General features: G+C 40.0%; 3 protein-coding genes across 4 annotated transcripts; 2 read left to right on the top strand and 1 right to left on the bottom strand.

The window, feature by feature from the left end:
• Window positions 1-492: 492 nt before the first annotated feature.
• acaa2 (acetyl-CoA acyltransferase 2) lies at window positions 493-6505 on the top strand. The gene is made up of 10 exons (XM_088291441.1): window positions 493-655; window positions 1927-2093; window positions 2183-2311; window positions 2594-2710; window positions 2785-2932; window positions 3701-3876; window positions 5197-5326; window positions 5409-5479; window positions 5722-5876; window positions 5960-6505. The coding sequence occupies exons 1-10, from the start codon at window positions 640-642 to the stop codon at window positions 6039-6041; spliced, it is 1191 nt and encodes a 396-aa protein (XP_088147567.1). The 5' UTR covers window positions 493-639; the 3' UTR covers window positions 6042-6505.
• A 1842-nt stretch (window positions 6506-8347) lies between these two features.
• Window positions 8348-10038, top strand: rpl6 (ribosomal protein L6). Its single transcript, XM_088291408.1, has 6 exons — window positions 8348-8520; window positions 8603-8701; window positions 8929-9072; window positions 9428-9476; window positions 9581-9765; window positions 9853-10038. Exons 1-6 carry the CDS (start codon window positions 8374-8376, stop codon window positions 10003-10005), a joined length of 777 nt encoding a protein of 258 aa, XP_088147534.1. The 5' UTR covers window positions 8348-8373; the 3' UTR covers window positions 10006-10038.
• Window position 10039: 1 nt separating this feature from the next.
• LOC148343921 (dynein light chain 2, cytoplasmic-like) lies at window positions 10040-13604 on the bottom strand. 2 transcript variants are annotated; one of them, XM_088291421.1, is made up of 3 exons: window positions 13460-13604; window positions 12735-12873; window positions 10040-10481 (listed from the first exon to the last, which is right to left on the bottom strand). In XM_088291421.1, exons 2-3 carry the CDS (start codon window positions 12864-12866, stop codon window positions 10344-10346), a joined length of 270 nt encoding a protein of 89 aa, XP_088147547.1. In that variant the 5' UTR covers window positions 12867-12873; window positions 13460-13604; the 3' UTR covers window positions 10040-10343. The 2 variants fall into 2 exon arrangements, with proteins under 2 accessions (XP_088147547.1, XP_088147555.1); XM_088291429.1 differs by having other exon boundaries at window positions 13456-13593.
• Window positions 13605-14367: the final 763 nt, after the last annotated feature.

Raw genomic sequence — 14367 nt, 5'->3', positions numbered from 1 at the left:
CGTGTTTATATGTTCAATCAATCAAAAACACTAACGCAAGCAAACAGTTTGACAGCTGAATATCGGAGGCTTCTCGGTAGGTGTAGAGTTGTTGTAAAAGCAATATACTAAAAGTTCAAGTCTATATATGTGTGTTCTATACATATAACAACAAAGCAAATATAAATGTATGTACATTTTTATAAACTGGAGATTGGCTGAATGTAAAACCTGACCTCTCAACATAAAGAATCTAATAACTAAAATTGCATACTTTGGTCAAAAGCCATTTTCCGTATTTAATTTTAATCGATGTATTTTTAATCAACTCTTCTGTATCAATAGCACATGTTTCAACGTTAACAAAGTCAACCTGATGAAAATTGGTTGTGAAAATACCAAGTGACTATTTATTTTCAATGCCTTTGAGTACAACGTTGCCACCTCCAAGATGTCCCCCATGAAAGCATGTCGCCTAGCCGGGCTGCCACAGCGTGTGTGTTTCGTCTACTCTGTACACATCTATCTCTGGCACGTTTTCTGGTATTGTAGGGGAAAGGTCGCCCTGTGTGGAGCTTCTGGGCACGGAGAGCAAAATCTGAAGCTTTCACGAGAACATCTAAGTAGTAACTAACTAGTTTGGACTGGTCATTCGTCATCATGGCACTGCTAAGAGGTAATTATGATTTTTAAAAGAAATCAAATTGATCTCAACTCAGCGGATCGGCGGGTCTGAATTTGGACGAAATTCGCCAATAGGCTTTGTTTGGTATTTTGAGTGGTAATGTAATACAAGCTGCCCATACATCTGTCGCAATTATTAAAAAATTAGGAGTAGATATTGATGTGTTCGTTTTTTTTTTTAAGGGGGGGGGTTGCCTTTGGTCAATTTCGTTACGTTGAAAGCCGAGGGCAACTCAACAACACAACGCCTCCTACCCCCCTCAAAGATCACATCAGCGATTATTAAATATCAATGTTACTTTAAAAAGTATTTAGTGACTATTCCTAGTTACCTCTCCCAATATTAACCATATCAGCTACTGACTACTGCATAACTACTGCATATTGAAAAACTTTGTAGTGCATCTTAAATGCACAAAGAAGTTGCCTCTCACTTAACGCGGCTTTTACAAAAATTTAAATTACTGTGAATGGTCTGGTATTTATGATCAATTTGAATATTATAATGAAATGGACAAAAATGCGCCAATATCCTTTTTTTCCAGACCGAGTACAAATACAATACAAGTTGTTTGGTAGGCTTTATTATTGTAGGCTTTATTATTTTTTTGGTAATGTTTACATATATGTTTTATCTATTTGTTATTTTTAGTGTTTAGATATTTTGAGTACTTAAGAATTGTAGTCCAGGTGTTTACATATCGTTTCTTGAAATATATAGGGATCAAGCCACATATTTGTTCGCATTAATCTGACTTTTTGTTTACGTCACATTTCTTTGAGTCAAACTGTCTGGTAAATTAACAACTGCAATTAAAGTAGGAAAAATTTCTTTCATTTTAGTTTACGGTTAATTTTATTTTAGCATTAGGTTATGAGACCAAAACATTGACATATAATAAGTCTGATATTGTTTATTAAATATGTATGTAAAAATAAACAAATAAATAAATAAATACATGGGAAGAGGATCTTAATTAACCACATATTAACTCATTTACTACCAGCTGAGTAAACATTTAAAAAAAAAAATTGATCTTTGACGTCTTTAGCCGTCAATGGTATTAAATGAGTTAAATTGCAATATTGAGGGGGGGGGGTTGTAATTAGATTGCTGTATTTTTCAGAATTGTTCAAGCCTAGTCGCCAGTCAATCATAGGGCATCACCATATGCTAATCCTCATTTTAGTCAATTCAGTTGTTCTTAGGACTGAAACGTAATGGCTGACGAAATGTAATCCTCGCCACTGTTTGCTTCCCAGGTGTATTCATTGTCGCCGCCAAGCGTACTCCATTCGGCACCTACGGCGGTGTCCTGAAGGAGCACAGTGCAACAGACCTGGCGGAGCACGCAGCCAAGGCGGCCCTAGCAACAGGGGGCGTGGCACCCGAGCTCATAGACAGCGTCATCATGGGCAACGTCATGCAGGTGTTTAACCACTCCACATGAGAACCACATTCAATCATGCATACGTTACGATACCAATGTTTTTTTGTGCTTGTTTCAATTCCTTCTAGAGCTCAGCAGACGCTCCCTACATCGCACGTCATGTTGGTCTGAGATGCGGAGTTCCCATCCCAGTCCCTGCGCTCACTGTCAATAGGCTGTGTGGATCTGGTTTCCAGTCTATCATCAATGGGGCTCAGGTGAGACTGACCGAGAGAACTGACACGTTAGGCTTGAGCAAATGGCAGTGTTTTCGCATATGTATACTCTCTGGATACTTCATTAAGCACATTCACACAAGCAAATGAGAGTCAGACAATGCAAAGTTTGCATACCCACTGCGCCTTTACAAACATGTAACATGCTTTGAATGAAATGTGTATTTTGTTTTATTTAACCTACTGAATTGATTGACTTGTTTACGCTATTCTAATTTGTAGAATAGCAAAAAAAAAAAAAACTGCTGCCATGTGTGTTTTCAGGAGATTTGCGTGAAGGACTCTGAGGTGGTATTGTGTGGTGGTTCAGAGAGCATGAGCCAGGCTCCGTACGCTGTGCGCAATATTCGATTCGGTACAAAGTTTGGATTCGATCTCAAGGTTAGATTTGTTTTTTTACACTTCCAAAAACAAAACGACTTTTTTTTAAAGCCTCCCTGTGCCTTGATTGACAGCTGGAGGACACCTTGTGGGCGGGGTTGACTGATCTACACATAAAAATCCCAATGGGCATTACAGCAGAAAACCTGGCTGAGAAGTATAAAATCACACGAGAGGACTGCGACAACTATGCGTACCAGACGCAGCAAAGGTGGAAAGCAGGTCAGAGAAGCTTGCTGGCTGCCACTTTACACGCACGCAATGTTTATCTAGTATAAAATAATTCAGAGACTAATCATATGAAAACCAAGAAGAGTGGTTGTTGTTTTGTTAGCATAATTATATTTTTGCTAATTATTAGACATGACTTCTTCTTACGTTTTGCTTTGTCTCACAGCCCACTTTATTCTCAAGACGGAGGAATCGATGCAGATGTCTTTTTAAAGAAGTATATTTAATTGGAAAATGTTTATTTTATTATTGTATCCCCGCAAATATATATTTTCTGCTTAGTTTGCCTATTTTACACGTGTAATATTACAATCTATTTCCCCATAACATTGGAAATTTTTGGTGAAATATTCTACCTTTTTTTCACACTGCCTTTTTTACAGTTGTTTTTTTGTTTAGTAATGTAGTCAGGCATAAATATTAAAATAGCAATGGGACTTTTCCCTGAAATACATCATTGTACATGACAATGTTTTTTTGTAATTCTGTCTTTTTGGCATAAAACTTCCCATATACCATGTGTGACCTTTGTTTTTATAGCACTGCAACATCTTTTAGAAATAATATTGTAATACTTCATAATATTTTTGCTTGTAATGTACTTGTAATACTATGACAAACAACTAATGTCCTCTAACATTTTGACATACTAAAAATGTAACTGCATCATATTTTTTTTCACATTCTTTTCCACGTTATCTTAATACTCTTTTGCATTGAAGTCCATTGTTAATATTCCAATATTTTGCTTTCCCTCAGCTCACGAAGCTGGCCACTACAATGCCGAAATCGCCCCCATTGATGTGAAGGCAAAGAAAGGCAACGTGTCGATGGCTCAGGATGAACACCCTCGTCCTCAGACAACACTGGAACAGATGGCCAAACTGCCTACTGTCTTCAAGAAGGGAGGGACAGTCACTGCTGCGAATGCTTCGGTGAGTCCTCACCACCGCCTTGACTCTACAAAATAGGATGTTTCAGACCATTTTCATTTGGAAGCATTCAAATAGACTTTTTCCGTATGCTACTCGTGTTGCTATCGTTGATGTTCAAATATCCGTAGCTGCTAAGGAAAATATGCAATGTGTAAATTGTAATTCTAGCGAGTAGCTTCCCTTTTGAAGAAATGTTAGGTTAGTTGAGTTGAGTTTGCTGCCATCACCTAGCATTTATCTCACGTTTTTTTTTTTTTGTTTGAGTTCGCCACATGTAAGGGTTTAAAACGAGTCCTTGAGTAATTTGATTAATCAACTGGAGATAAAAAAACAAAAAACGCTTGGAGTTTTTTCGTGCGCGGTCGGGAAGACAAGTCAAGCTAGCCGTAGCAATGTCATTTATGATGACGGTAATACACCACCAATGTGGTGAGAAGAACGTGTTTTCTACCCTTTTATTTTGAATTTGTTCGTTGCAGCACGTGCTACCTTGACGGCTGACTTGACTCGTGTTCCCAACTGGAAGTTGAAACCTAGTTTAAGTTTCACCAACTTTTCCACCAACAACACGCCATTCTGAAATCATGTTCAATCGCTTACTAAGTTAAGGATGCTATAAAAACTACAATAAATTATGCTGACATTGTGAAATGTATCTTCTGTTCCCAGCCGGTGAACTACTTTTCAAAAGCGGCTAGCGGCTAGCAGCTAAGCGAATGCATAGGGTGGCAAGAGACGGTGGACTACTTTTCAAATGCAATTTTATCAACGAAAATGCCTTTTCACCCTGTCGTGCTGACAGCCTGACACAGTTGCAGTTCTTACTTAAAAAAAAAAAAAACAGCAACAAACAAAGCGACTCAAATGTGTTGTTTTACCTGGAAAAATCACTACTGTGGCTCTGACGTCACTTCATCAAAATATCACGAATGTTTCTAAAGAAGAAATTACCATTTATCGCGATGCACATTGTAAATTTAGAAAAAACTGAGCGATCATTTGTTATTAAGTGAAATGTTTGTGATTTTTTTCTGAATATTCAATTATTCACTAGAATTACCAAATATTCATAGCTGCAATCCGACCAAGAAGTTGCACTTTATTATTATTATTTTTTATTTTTTTTTTGCAGCACAAGTAAATAAAAAAAAAACACACAAACGATTGTGGATTGTTTGGCAGCGTAAACTCAGGGTCAAGATTTTGTCATTGTTTCAGTTCAGGTCATCGTAGCCACTGTTTTTTCTGCCAAACGGAAGTAGACTCGTACCTGTTGTTTCCGAAAGTCTGTTCAGTTTCACGAAATCCGCTGCTCCTTAGGGTGTGTCAGACGGCGCTGCCGCACTGGTGATTGCCAGCGAGGATGCACTCGGTCAACACAAGCTCACTCCACTGGCCAGAATTGTGGCCTATCATGTGTCGGGCTGCGACCCAAGTATCATGGGAATTGGTGAGTGGCATTCAAGTGAAGAATAGTGAATCGTTTCAAATGAAACCAAAGAAGTTTAAGTAACGTTATTTCAATTACACAGGCCCAGTTCCAGCCATCACCGAAGCACTCAAAAAAGCAGGACTCTCACTCAGTGACATGGACTTAGTGGAGGTCAGTTGGAGTCTTGTTCATCCATTATTTATATAGCTTTTAATGTCCCCATGCTTATTGTCACACTACCCCAAGATCAAGTTTCAACAAGTAGTTTTGTCCTGCTAAAATGTGTCTGTTTGAGAGGCACTAAAGTTAGCTTGTTGTTAGTTCTCATAAAAAACGCAAGCTCACAGTGTGGCGGTCTTGTTGTTGCTTGACAAAGGAGGATCTCCCACAATGGCGGTTGATGTTTTACACAGGTGAATGAGGCCTTTGCTCCCCAGTACTTGGCTGTGTCCAAGGCTCTCGGTCTTGATCCAGAAAAAAGCAACGTCAACGGCGGCGCTATTGCCATTGGACATCCCCTCGGAGCTTCGGGGGCTCGCATCACGGCTCACTTGGTTCATGAGCTTAGGTAGCATGCTCATGGCAATATGCTCAATCAGCAGGAGTTTATTTCATCTGGCTTTGAATGATTCATTTGTTTTTCGATGGCAGGCGACGAGGCGGCAAGTACGCCATCGGATCAGCTTGCATCGGAGGCGGTCAAGGAATCGCCGTCATCCTTGAAAAGTGCTGAGTTTGCTCCAGAACCTCGAAGAAGAGGAATGCCGTAACTGTTCAATCACATCACATGATCACATTCATACAAGTGCTGCTTACATGCGTATAAAATTGCATTTTGATTCAGAAATGTAAGGGACTGATTCCCGGTTTATTCTGGGACATAGATTCAGATTAGGTCCAATAGATTATGATTTACAGTCAGATTGTGGTTTCTTGTTAAACATTTGCAACATCAGTCTATTTATAAAACATAATGTATGACAGGTGTTGTAGTCCTATGTTGCCTTATTTACTAAGTTAATGCCATGACTTTGTTATTACAGCCTAATGGATGATTTGTGTCACTTTTACCTCAAGATACATTAAAATGCCTACATGCCTTGTCGGAGCACTCCATCACACATCAACTAAACTTTGAATGCAAATATTTTGAATTTCTGTTTTAGTTGATCTGAATAAAATACATTTTTGGAAGAATCTTTTGGTGGTTTATCTTGGTTCAAAAGCTTAATGTAGTAATATCCTAAACCGGTTAAAACAATTGTGTTTATTTACAATTGTCACAATGTGAAATGTCCAGCCATCCAATTTTATTGACCTGTCCAAAGTAGGATAGTGGGGAAAGATATCCGTCCCACCAGTTACCCTCATAAGGATAAGATGTCGAAAAGTCAACTTTAATTGTGTAACCCTAAATCAGAAAAGAAAAGGGAAAAATGAGATTCAAAATGAACAACTTAACTTGTACTTGTGTATTAGAGAATGCTAGGTTTATACTTAAAGAATTTGTGTTTTAAAATTGCGGAAGCACATTGAGTTGCCTTGTGAATGAAATGTGCTATATAAATTAAATTGCCTATAAATTTGAATTTGACTGATCGTTATTATTTATTTCAATTATTGAGTATTTTTCTTTGTATGTGCCATTGCATATTGCATATATTTGCATTTACTGCATTCTTATATCACCTCATAAACTATTTCTGGAAACAACAATGTCAGTTTAAACACGTAGACTATCCGAGTATTTGTCATCGATTTTTCGGGCAAAACTTAAAATACTTTATTTGAATAAATTACTTACATAATTAGTAAAATAATTCAATATGTGAGAGCAGTAACAGATAAAAGGATAGAAAATACATCAATACAAAATTCTTTGGCAAGATAGTGAATAATATAATAATTTTATGTTTAAAAATTGCAATAATTCATTTAAAAAATAATAACTAGGAATTTATGTCTATTTTTAAAGTCCATCTATATGAAAATTCAAACAGCCCACTTTTCCTTTTGTTTTTAAACGTCCCAGTTTACAATTGAAACTACAGAGACCAGAACACGCGTTTTTTACGTCATCACACTGCGTCCTTATATGCGTCACTTTCCCGGATGTCGTTCTTTTCTTTTTAGCCAAGGTAAGGCTAACTTCCATCCGTGTTGTCTGTTAGAATAAAATCCATCCCAATCGACGTTATCTAAGCAATGTTATGCTCTTAAAATACGACAAAATGAATCTATGCGCTGAGAGGGCGTGCTGCATGTTGGTATTACTCGTTCATATGTCACGATGAAGAGGAATATAGAGCTTGATGAATCGGTAGCCAGAGGCCGCCGGCTACAGCTATATGCAGGCTAAATGGCTAACAGAAACGTGTTTGGCAATGCCTGATGTATTTCAGTCTTTGGTTGTACAAATACACGTGTCGCCCTTTTTAATAAATCTAATTGAGCATTTGAATTTAGAGAAATTTCATTGGCGTGACTTGTGCAAGATGTCAATTCGGTAGTAGTAGCAGCATTACAGCAATGAACTTTCTAGAAGTTAAATAGTAGTTATTCGTCATACCTGCGAGGTGTTGTCCAATCTAGTCGGCTTACTACTTTTAACGATGACGTTTAGGCTGTGACGTCTACCAATTGCGCGTAACGTATGTTGACGATGATCCAGTGTGTGTTGATTAAGACAAGCCTGTCACCATAATAGATTGTAATATTTTTTGTCAGAGTCAGGAATTATTGTATTGCACATCACATAGATGGGTCTGTGATGAGGGCTGGTATCAACGTTAGGCCAAGTTGGGCATATGTGACCTGGCTGCAAGTACATAACTATCATGGAACTGTGACCAACTAGTCAACATTGACGACACTTTAAACACACTGAATTCATAAGTTGTGCAAACGCTAATGCCTGGTTTACGTTTTTTTTTTTTTTGTGAATACTACTCAATCGGTGTAAACAGTGACTAAAAAGCTTTTTACATTAGTATCCCACTGACATGTATGACATGCTGACTGTACTGCATATTGACTTATGAGAAGTGTGTGTGTTACTGTGTCAGATGGCAGAGGGAGACGCAAAACCTGCGAAGAAGGCGCGCAAGAGCCGTAACCCGGAATTGGCCCGGGGTATTGGCCGTTACTCCCGCTCGGCTATGTACGCTCGCCGTGCTATGTACAAGAGGAAGACCAAGTTCACAGAGACAAAGGTAAGGAACACTGCCGCCAGTGTTGGATAAGTGCCGCCAAATGATGCTGAATGAATGCCGTTTTGACTCGTCATTATATCAGGTGGAGAAGAAGCTCAAAGTGAGGCCCCAAGCCACAGTTGTCAAGACCGTTGGGGGTGACAAAAATGGAGGCACCCGTGTGGTCAAGATGCGCAAGATGGTACGTACAAAGCACTGGTTCTTGGTACTCTACGCCAGTGCATTTTATTATTGCAAGCTGTCCACAGCACACCCAAAATAGGCCTGAGACCCCACCAGGTGATGAAGTATCACCTTTTAAAAAAACGGCTTGTGTTCATCAAAATGAATTTTATATATTATTGGACAGATTCTTTCTGTCGCATGTGTGACATCGGTATTGTGTTTTTGTTTTTCATTTTGACGCAGCCCCGGTACTACCCCACCGAGGATGTCCCCCGCAAGTTGAAGAGCCACGGCAAGAAGCCTTTCTCCCAGCACAGGAGACGGCTACGCCGCTCCATCACGCCAGGCACCGTTCTCATCCTCCTCACCGGGCGCCACCGTGGGAAGGTAGGAGTTGGGGAGACATGGCAGTCCTCTGTATACTGCGGCGCTTTGTCCCTTTAGGTTTGGGTGATGTCAAATGAAATTGGTTATCCTCTCTATAGTTTTAAAGTCATAATTACAGTAAACATTGCATATTCATAAGTGTAAAAACAATGTGGGGGGGGGACATTTGCTCCACCCACCAGATTCCTTGGACAAGAGGGTGTTGTTAAGAGAAATTAGACAATTGCGTCTCAATGTCATTTCCTGGATAAACTATTAAGTGGCAAATGTGTGCTGAAGTGTTAAGTTGAGTTTTGCTACCAACCCTTTTCTGCATTTGTTTTAATCTAACTGCTTCTTCTCTTGCTTGTCATAGCGTGTGGTCTTCTTGAAGCAGCTCGCAAGCGGTCTTCTGCTCGTCACCGGTACATCCTTTCGTAGCATTCAGTTTTAAAATTATAAATATATCAAAATAAATACATTTAAATATATATAATAATGACAACACCCCCCTCTTTTATTTTCTTAGGCCCCCTTGTCTTGAACAGAGTCCCCCTGCGCAGGGCTCATCAGAAATTTGTCATTGCCACCACCACCAAAGTAGACATAAGTGAGATGAAAATCCCCCAAATGCTCAATGACGTCTACTTCAAGAAGAAGAGGCTGAGGAAACCCCGTCACCAGGAGGGGGAGATCTTTGACACCGAGAAGGAGGTAAATAAATTCTGCAGGGGTCTAATTTGTCCCATCTACTTCTGGACTGATTGCTCATTATACCTCACCACTCGTGTGTGTGCGCAGAAATACCAGGTGACAGAGCAGAGAAAGGAGGACCAGAGGGCTGTCGACTCTCAGCTCATGACACTTATCAAGAAAGTTCCCCAGCTCCGAGGATACTTGCGTGGTTCCTTCAGCTTGTCTAATGGCGTGTTTCCCCACAAGCTGGTTTTCTAAGCGTGTTAATAAAAGTTAAATCTTACACAGTCACTTGGGTTGGACATTTTTATTTTACATTTTAAAAGTATACACTAATGAACAGGCACTGAATGCGGAACGATAACATGTTCTCATTTAAAAAAAAAAAAATACACGTCAATGTAACAGACACAAATAAATATGTTTGTTTTTAGATGGCCAAAAAGTAGAAAGCACAAAAAAGGCAGCGTCCTGCCTATAACTTGGAATGGATTTCTTTGCCAAGTCAGTAATATGTCATAGTCATAATTGTGTGTGTGTGTATCTCATAGTCATAATTGTGTTTACGATTATTTAAACAAAGTGAGATGCTCCGCTTAACCGGATTTGAAGAGTAGGATGGCCACCTGGCCCAAGTAGAAGTAGATGAAATGTTTGGTCTCATGGGTCACGTAGCTGCCAAAGTTCCTTCCCACGATGCAATGCCAGGTTGGGTTGTATTTCTTGTCAAACTCCTGTCAAGAAGAACACAAAGCCCACCCATGCACTTTAATCTTTGCGTCTCTTGACTAAATGGGTGCACAGTGCCATGTAACACAGAGAGCGTGGCTACTTTACACTTTTACAAAGAACCTGTGACTTATGGTGCAAAGACACTATTTTGGGATTGTGTCTGTCCTTCAAAAGTTGGTAGAAGTCCCTTACTCAGGCAACAGTAATTACATCATCAGGCTGGCGGGCTGCAATTATTGTTTTGCATGATGGAGGGGGAAAGTTTATAAAAATAATTTTAAGTGTAATATTAACTGTAAATCACACCATTCATCAGTCAATCACTCAACTTATTAAAACACATTGAATGTCTTACTCAGAAATCAGTATGCCGCTACTCTAAAATTCAGATGAGATAACCATTTATGATGCTGGAAATAACAAACCTGCATGATTGCTGTAATCTAGAGGCATGCCTTGCGGATGTAAAAAAAAAAAAATGTTTTAAAGTTTTGCTTAACTCAAAACCCGAGATGCTGATCATTGGCCCAGCACATCATCGGCCACTCTGTGTCGTTATAAATATACTATTGCACAATGTGATTAAAAAATATATATATCTCTGCAATACATTCGACTCAATTCTGTCTTCTCAAATGCACATTAATATTACTAGACCAGTGGTTTTTTTTTTACCTGCGCAATATTGCCAAAATTTATACAATTCTATCAACTGGTGATGTAAACATAATCCACGCGTTTACTACATCTCGCCTTGATTATTGTAACATTTTGCTTTCTGGTCTCCTCTGCAGGTGGTACGAAATGCGGCAGCTAAACTCCTGCAAACGACGGGCAAGTTCGATCATATCACCCTAGTAATTGTCTTATTTTTGTGTTATAACCTTCACATGCCACACAGCTAGGGGGCAGTTACTTGGGGAAGATGGAGAGGGCACGGGTTGGGAAAAGAAGGAGGTGTCTTGGCTGTGGAGGTGGTGGTGGCCGTTGCAAATAAAGTACTTCGACAAGTTGTCAACATTTGGAGTTGTAATTCAGGCTAACAGTAATAGCTAATTTGCATTGGCTCCCAGTCCCCGGTCCACTTGAGATGCAAATTCAAGGTTTTGGTACTTACCTGTAAAATATAGCACAGTCTAACATCTTGCTATCTCGTTGACCCAGCGGTACCATATGTTTCGCCCCGAAGCCTTTGCGGGTCTTTTAGTGACCCAAGAACCAAAAAGAAGTTCGTAGGTTCTCTGGCTGCCACGATGGCCGAGTGGTCTAAGGCGCCGCGTTCCGGACCCAGTCTCCCCAGGAGGCCTGGGTTCGAATCTCGTGGCTGCCAGGATGGCCGAGTGGTCTAAGGCGCCGCGTTCAGGACCCAGTCTCCCCAGGAGGCCTGGGTTTGAATCTCGAATTTCCCCATTGTGGGACTAATAAAGGCATTATTATTTGAAAGCCCTACCCATGGATATAAGACCCACCACCTCAGCCAGAAATGTTTAAAACGCGACTAAAGACATACTTCTGCGTTTTGTTGAACTTGCTGTTGGCCTGTTTACTGCTCCTTCTTCTTTGAAAAATAGGTGATTGTCACAGAATTGGAAGCAAGTGACAAGATGGGAGGCGCTGCTATGGAGATTACAGGATTGACCACCTGGGCATGGACCCCGCTCCAATGAAGTGGTCTTCCTGCACCGTTTCATTTTGACTTTCACATTATTTCACTTAACATTGTAGAGCATCAGAACATGTTAAATGTTGCCCACTTGGCATCCATTGCCTTCTGATAATCATTCCCCCATTTATAGTGCCTTCTCATTTTTCCCCATTTTTTTTTTTTTGAGAGGGGAGTTTTTCTTTGCTCTCCTGGGGGTTTAGATCAGGGGATGCCATTAATATATTCAACAGTGGGCATGTGAAGCCCTTTGAGACTTCCTATATATATATAAATATATTTGACATGAGAGACTCATGCCAACATTTCATTTAATACTGTACAGTGCTCTATTCAACTACCGCTTATACACAACTGGTAAGATACAATTTACATGTTACCTTGGATATGTTTTAATTTAAGCCAATCATTTATGCTGCATTGAATTTCCATTTGCCTTGGACATGTACTTCAATATTCCTGTTACAGGCAGTTTGTTTGCGTTTATGTTAGAATTGCTCAAAGGGCGAAAAACAAACAAAACTAAGTCCTTATGGGGTGGAGGAGTGCTTCAGGAATCGAGCCAAATTGCGTCTTGTTCGTTGTTTTGTACCTTCTTGATGTAGGCAGCAATGTCCTTCTCGATGTTGTACTTCTCCAGTGCCTGGGTGGCACACTCCACGGCGTCCTGCTGCATGTCCTCGGACATGTCAGCATTCTTGATTACCGCTTTCCTTTCACCCATGGTCGCCCTGAGAGACGACAACAACAACAACATTTACTTGTTACTTCATTTTGATGTCACCGACCAATTTGTCGTTACATAAGGAATAGAGTAGTGTACAAAGCACGAGGATATTTGGACGAGCTATTTCCACTTGCGTTGCATAACTTCCACCATTAGCGGAGTGAGTGATGCGCGTGCGTGCCTGCACTCAGTTGTTTCTATGGAGACGCGAGAGCGAAATTTAACATTTTTTTTTCGTTCGAAACAAAACAAACAAAAAAAAAATATATAAAGCAGTTGACGTAGCTGACCTTGTTGACGCCGAGGGGACGTTCGTGTACAAAACGCACTAACGACAACCAAAGCGGCATGTAGTGGTAACACGAGCATACGGTTTGGAAATTGTAGATTTGAATTCAGCGATCTCTAGTTCGAGGAAAAGTAGCTAGCATCACACAGCTAAATGCTAAAATGGGCGAGCTGTTGATTGTACCGCGACATCGAGCCGTGCATTCACCCCTATACAAAACTGATTTTTTTTAAAAAGCACACTGCCTTAAAACGCATAATTCCTCTAAACAAGCGCGTTAAATATTATGAAATTTACCTACTAGTCTCTTGTTTTGGTGCTTGATTAGGTTTACACCGAAAGGCCGTGCAGCAGAACCCAACTCATGCGAAGTGAAGTGTTGCACACGAGAGTAATGTGGGTGTGTAACGCAAGGGCGCCGAGGCTATATGTCGCGCTTATTGGCTGATGTCAGTTCAGCGAAGGCCGCGATTGGCTGAATGTGGGCGTTCTCGCTGGTCTTTCTCTTTGCATTTTATTTCAGACCGTCATACTTTGCGGCCTATCGTTGCCAAGGATACCATGAGCAAGACTTGGACGAGAATCGATTGGATTTCTTTTGGAATATTAGTTGGAGTAAAGCGTGTCTTGTTCCGTTTGGATAACATTCGAAAATAATACATAAAATATATAAAATTTACATGCATATTTCAAGTTTGATTGATGTGTGCATTTAGCAAAGCTGAACTTAAAGTCTTTTTTACTGCTCCATTCGTGCTGCAATTTGGAATAACCTGGAAATGTATGTTCTGTGCTAAAATGCAGGATTACATTGGATAGGAGAAAATAAAATACAAAAACATTTAATTGTACATTATTGTTAATGTATATGTTTTTTTTGGGGGAGGGATTTCACATTCTAAGTGTATTTTTTATTTCACTCCGTTATTTCAATTATTTTGATTGATATTTATTTCGGGTCTCTTGATTTAATTCGAATGAGGATTAATAGTGGTGTTGGAGAGCCTCGGGGTGGACTGTATAGGTGACTTGGTTCAAATGGGGTATGCTCTTTTCACCCCCGGGTGTCGGTCAGAACACAAGGGCGAGTCCAAGATGTGGGTTGGCAGTTTTAATGGTGTATCTTCACCCAACATGAAACAGGACAAGCAACAGGCGTACAAACATGGGCACAGATGAAAATGAGGTGGTGATGGACTCGTGCATGCA

This window comes from Idiotropiscis lumnitzeri, chromosome 1 (genome assembly GCF_059441095.1).
Source record: "Idiotropiscis lumnitzeri isolate Australia: NSW breed Sydney's pygmy pipehorse chromosome 1, RoL_Ilum_1.0, whole genome shotgun sequence".
Taxonomy (NCBI): domain Eukaryota; kingdom Metazoa; phylum Chordata; class Actinopteri; order Syngnathiformes; family Syngnathidae; genus Idiotropiscis; species Idiotropiscis lumnitzeri.
This window is presented reverse-complemented; position numbering and strand designations above follow the sequence as displayed.

What these genes read in the sequence shown, in the direction of transcription:
- acaa2 (XM_088291441.1), top strand. An exon ending in GCAGCAAAGGTGGAAAGCAG is followed by an intron (nt 2,933 to 3,700) that starts GTCAGAGAAGCT and finishes GCTTTCCCTCAG; the next exon opens with CTCACGAAGCTGGCCACTAC. An exon ending in CACTTGGTTCATGAGCTTAG is followed by an intron (nt 5,877 to 5,959) that starts GTAGCATGCTCA and finishes TTTCGATGGCAG; the next exon opens with GCGACGAGGCGGCAAGTACG.
- rpl6 (XM_088291408.1), top strand. Translation starts at nt 8,374, where the DNA reads ATGGCAGAGGGAGACGCAAAACCTGCGAAGAAGGCGCGCAAGAGCCGT. An exon ending in CCGGGCGCCACCGTGGGAAG is followed by an intron (nt 9,073 to 9,427) that starts GTAGGAGTTGGG and finishes TGCTTGTCATAG; the next exon opens with CGTGTGGTCTTCTTGAAGCA. An exon ending in CGGTCTTCTGCTCGTCACCG is followed by an intron (nt 9,477 to 9,580) that starts GTACATCCTTTC and finishes TTATTTTCTTAG; the next exon opens with GCCCCCTTGTCTTGAACAGA.
- LOC148343921 (XM_088291421.1), bottom strand. Translation starts at nt 12,866, where the DNA reads ATGGGTGAAAGGAAAGCGGTAATCAAGAATGCTGACATGTCCGAGGAC. An exon ending in TTGCTGCCTACATCAAGAAG is followed by an intron (nt 10,482 to 12,734) that starts GTACAAAACAAC and finishes TCTTCTTGACAG; the next exon opens with GAGTTTGACAAGAAATACAA.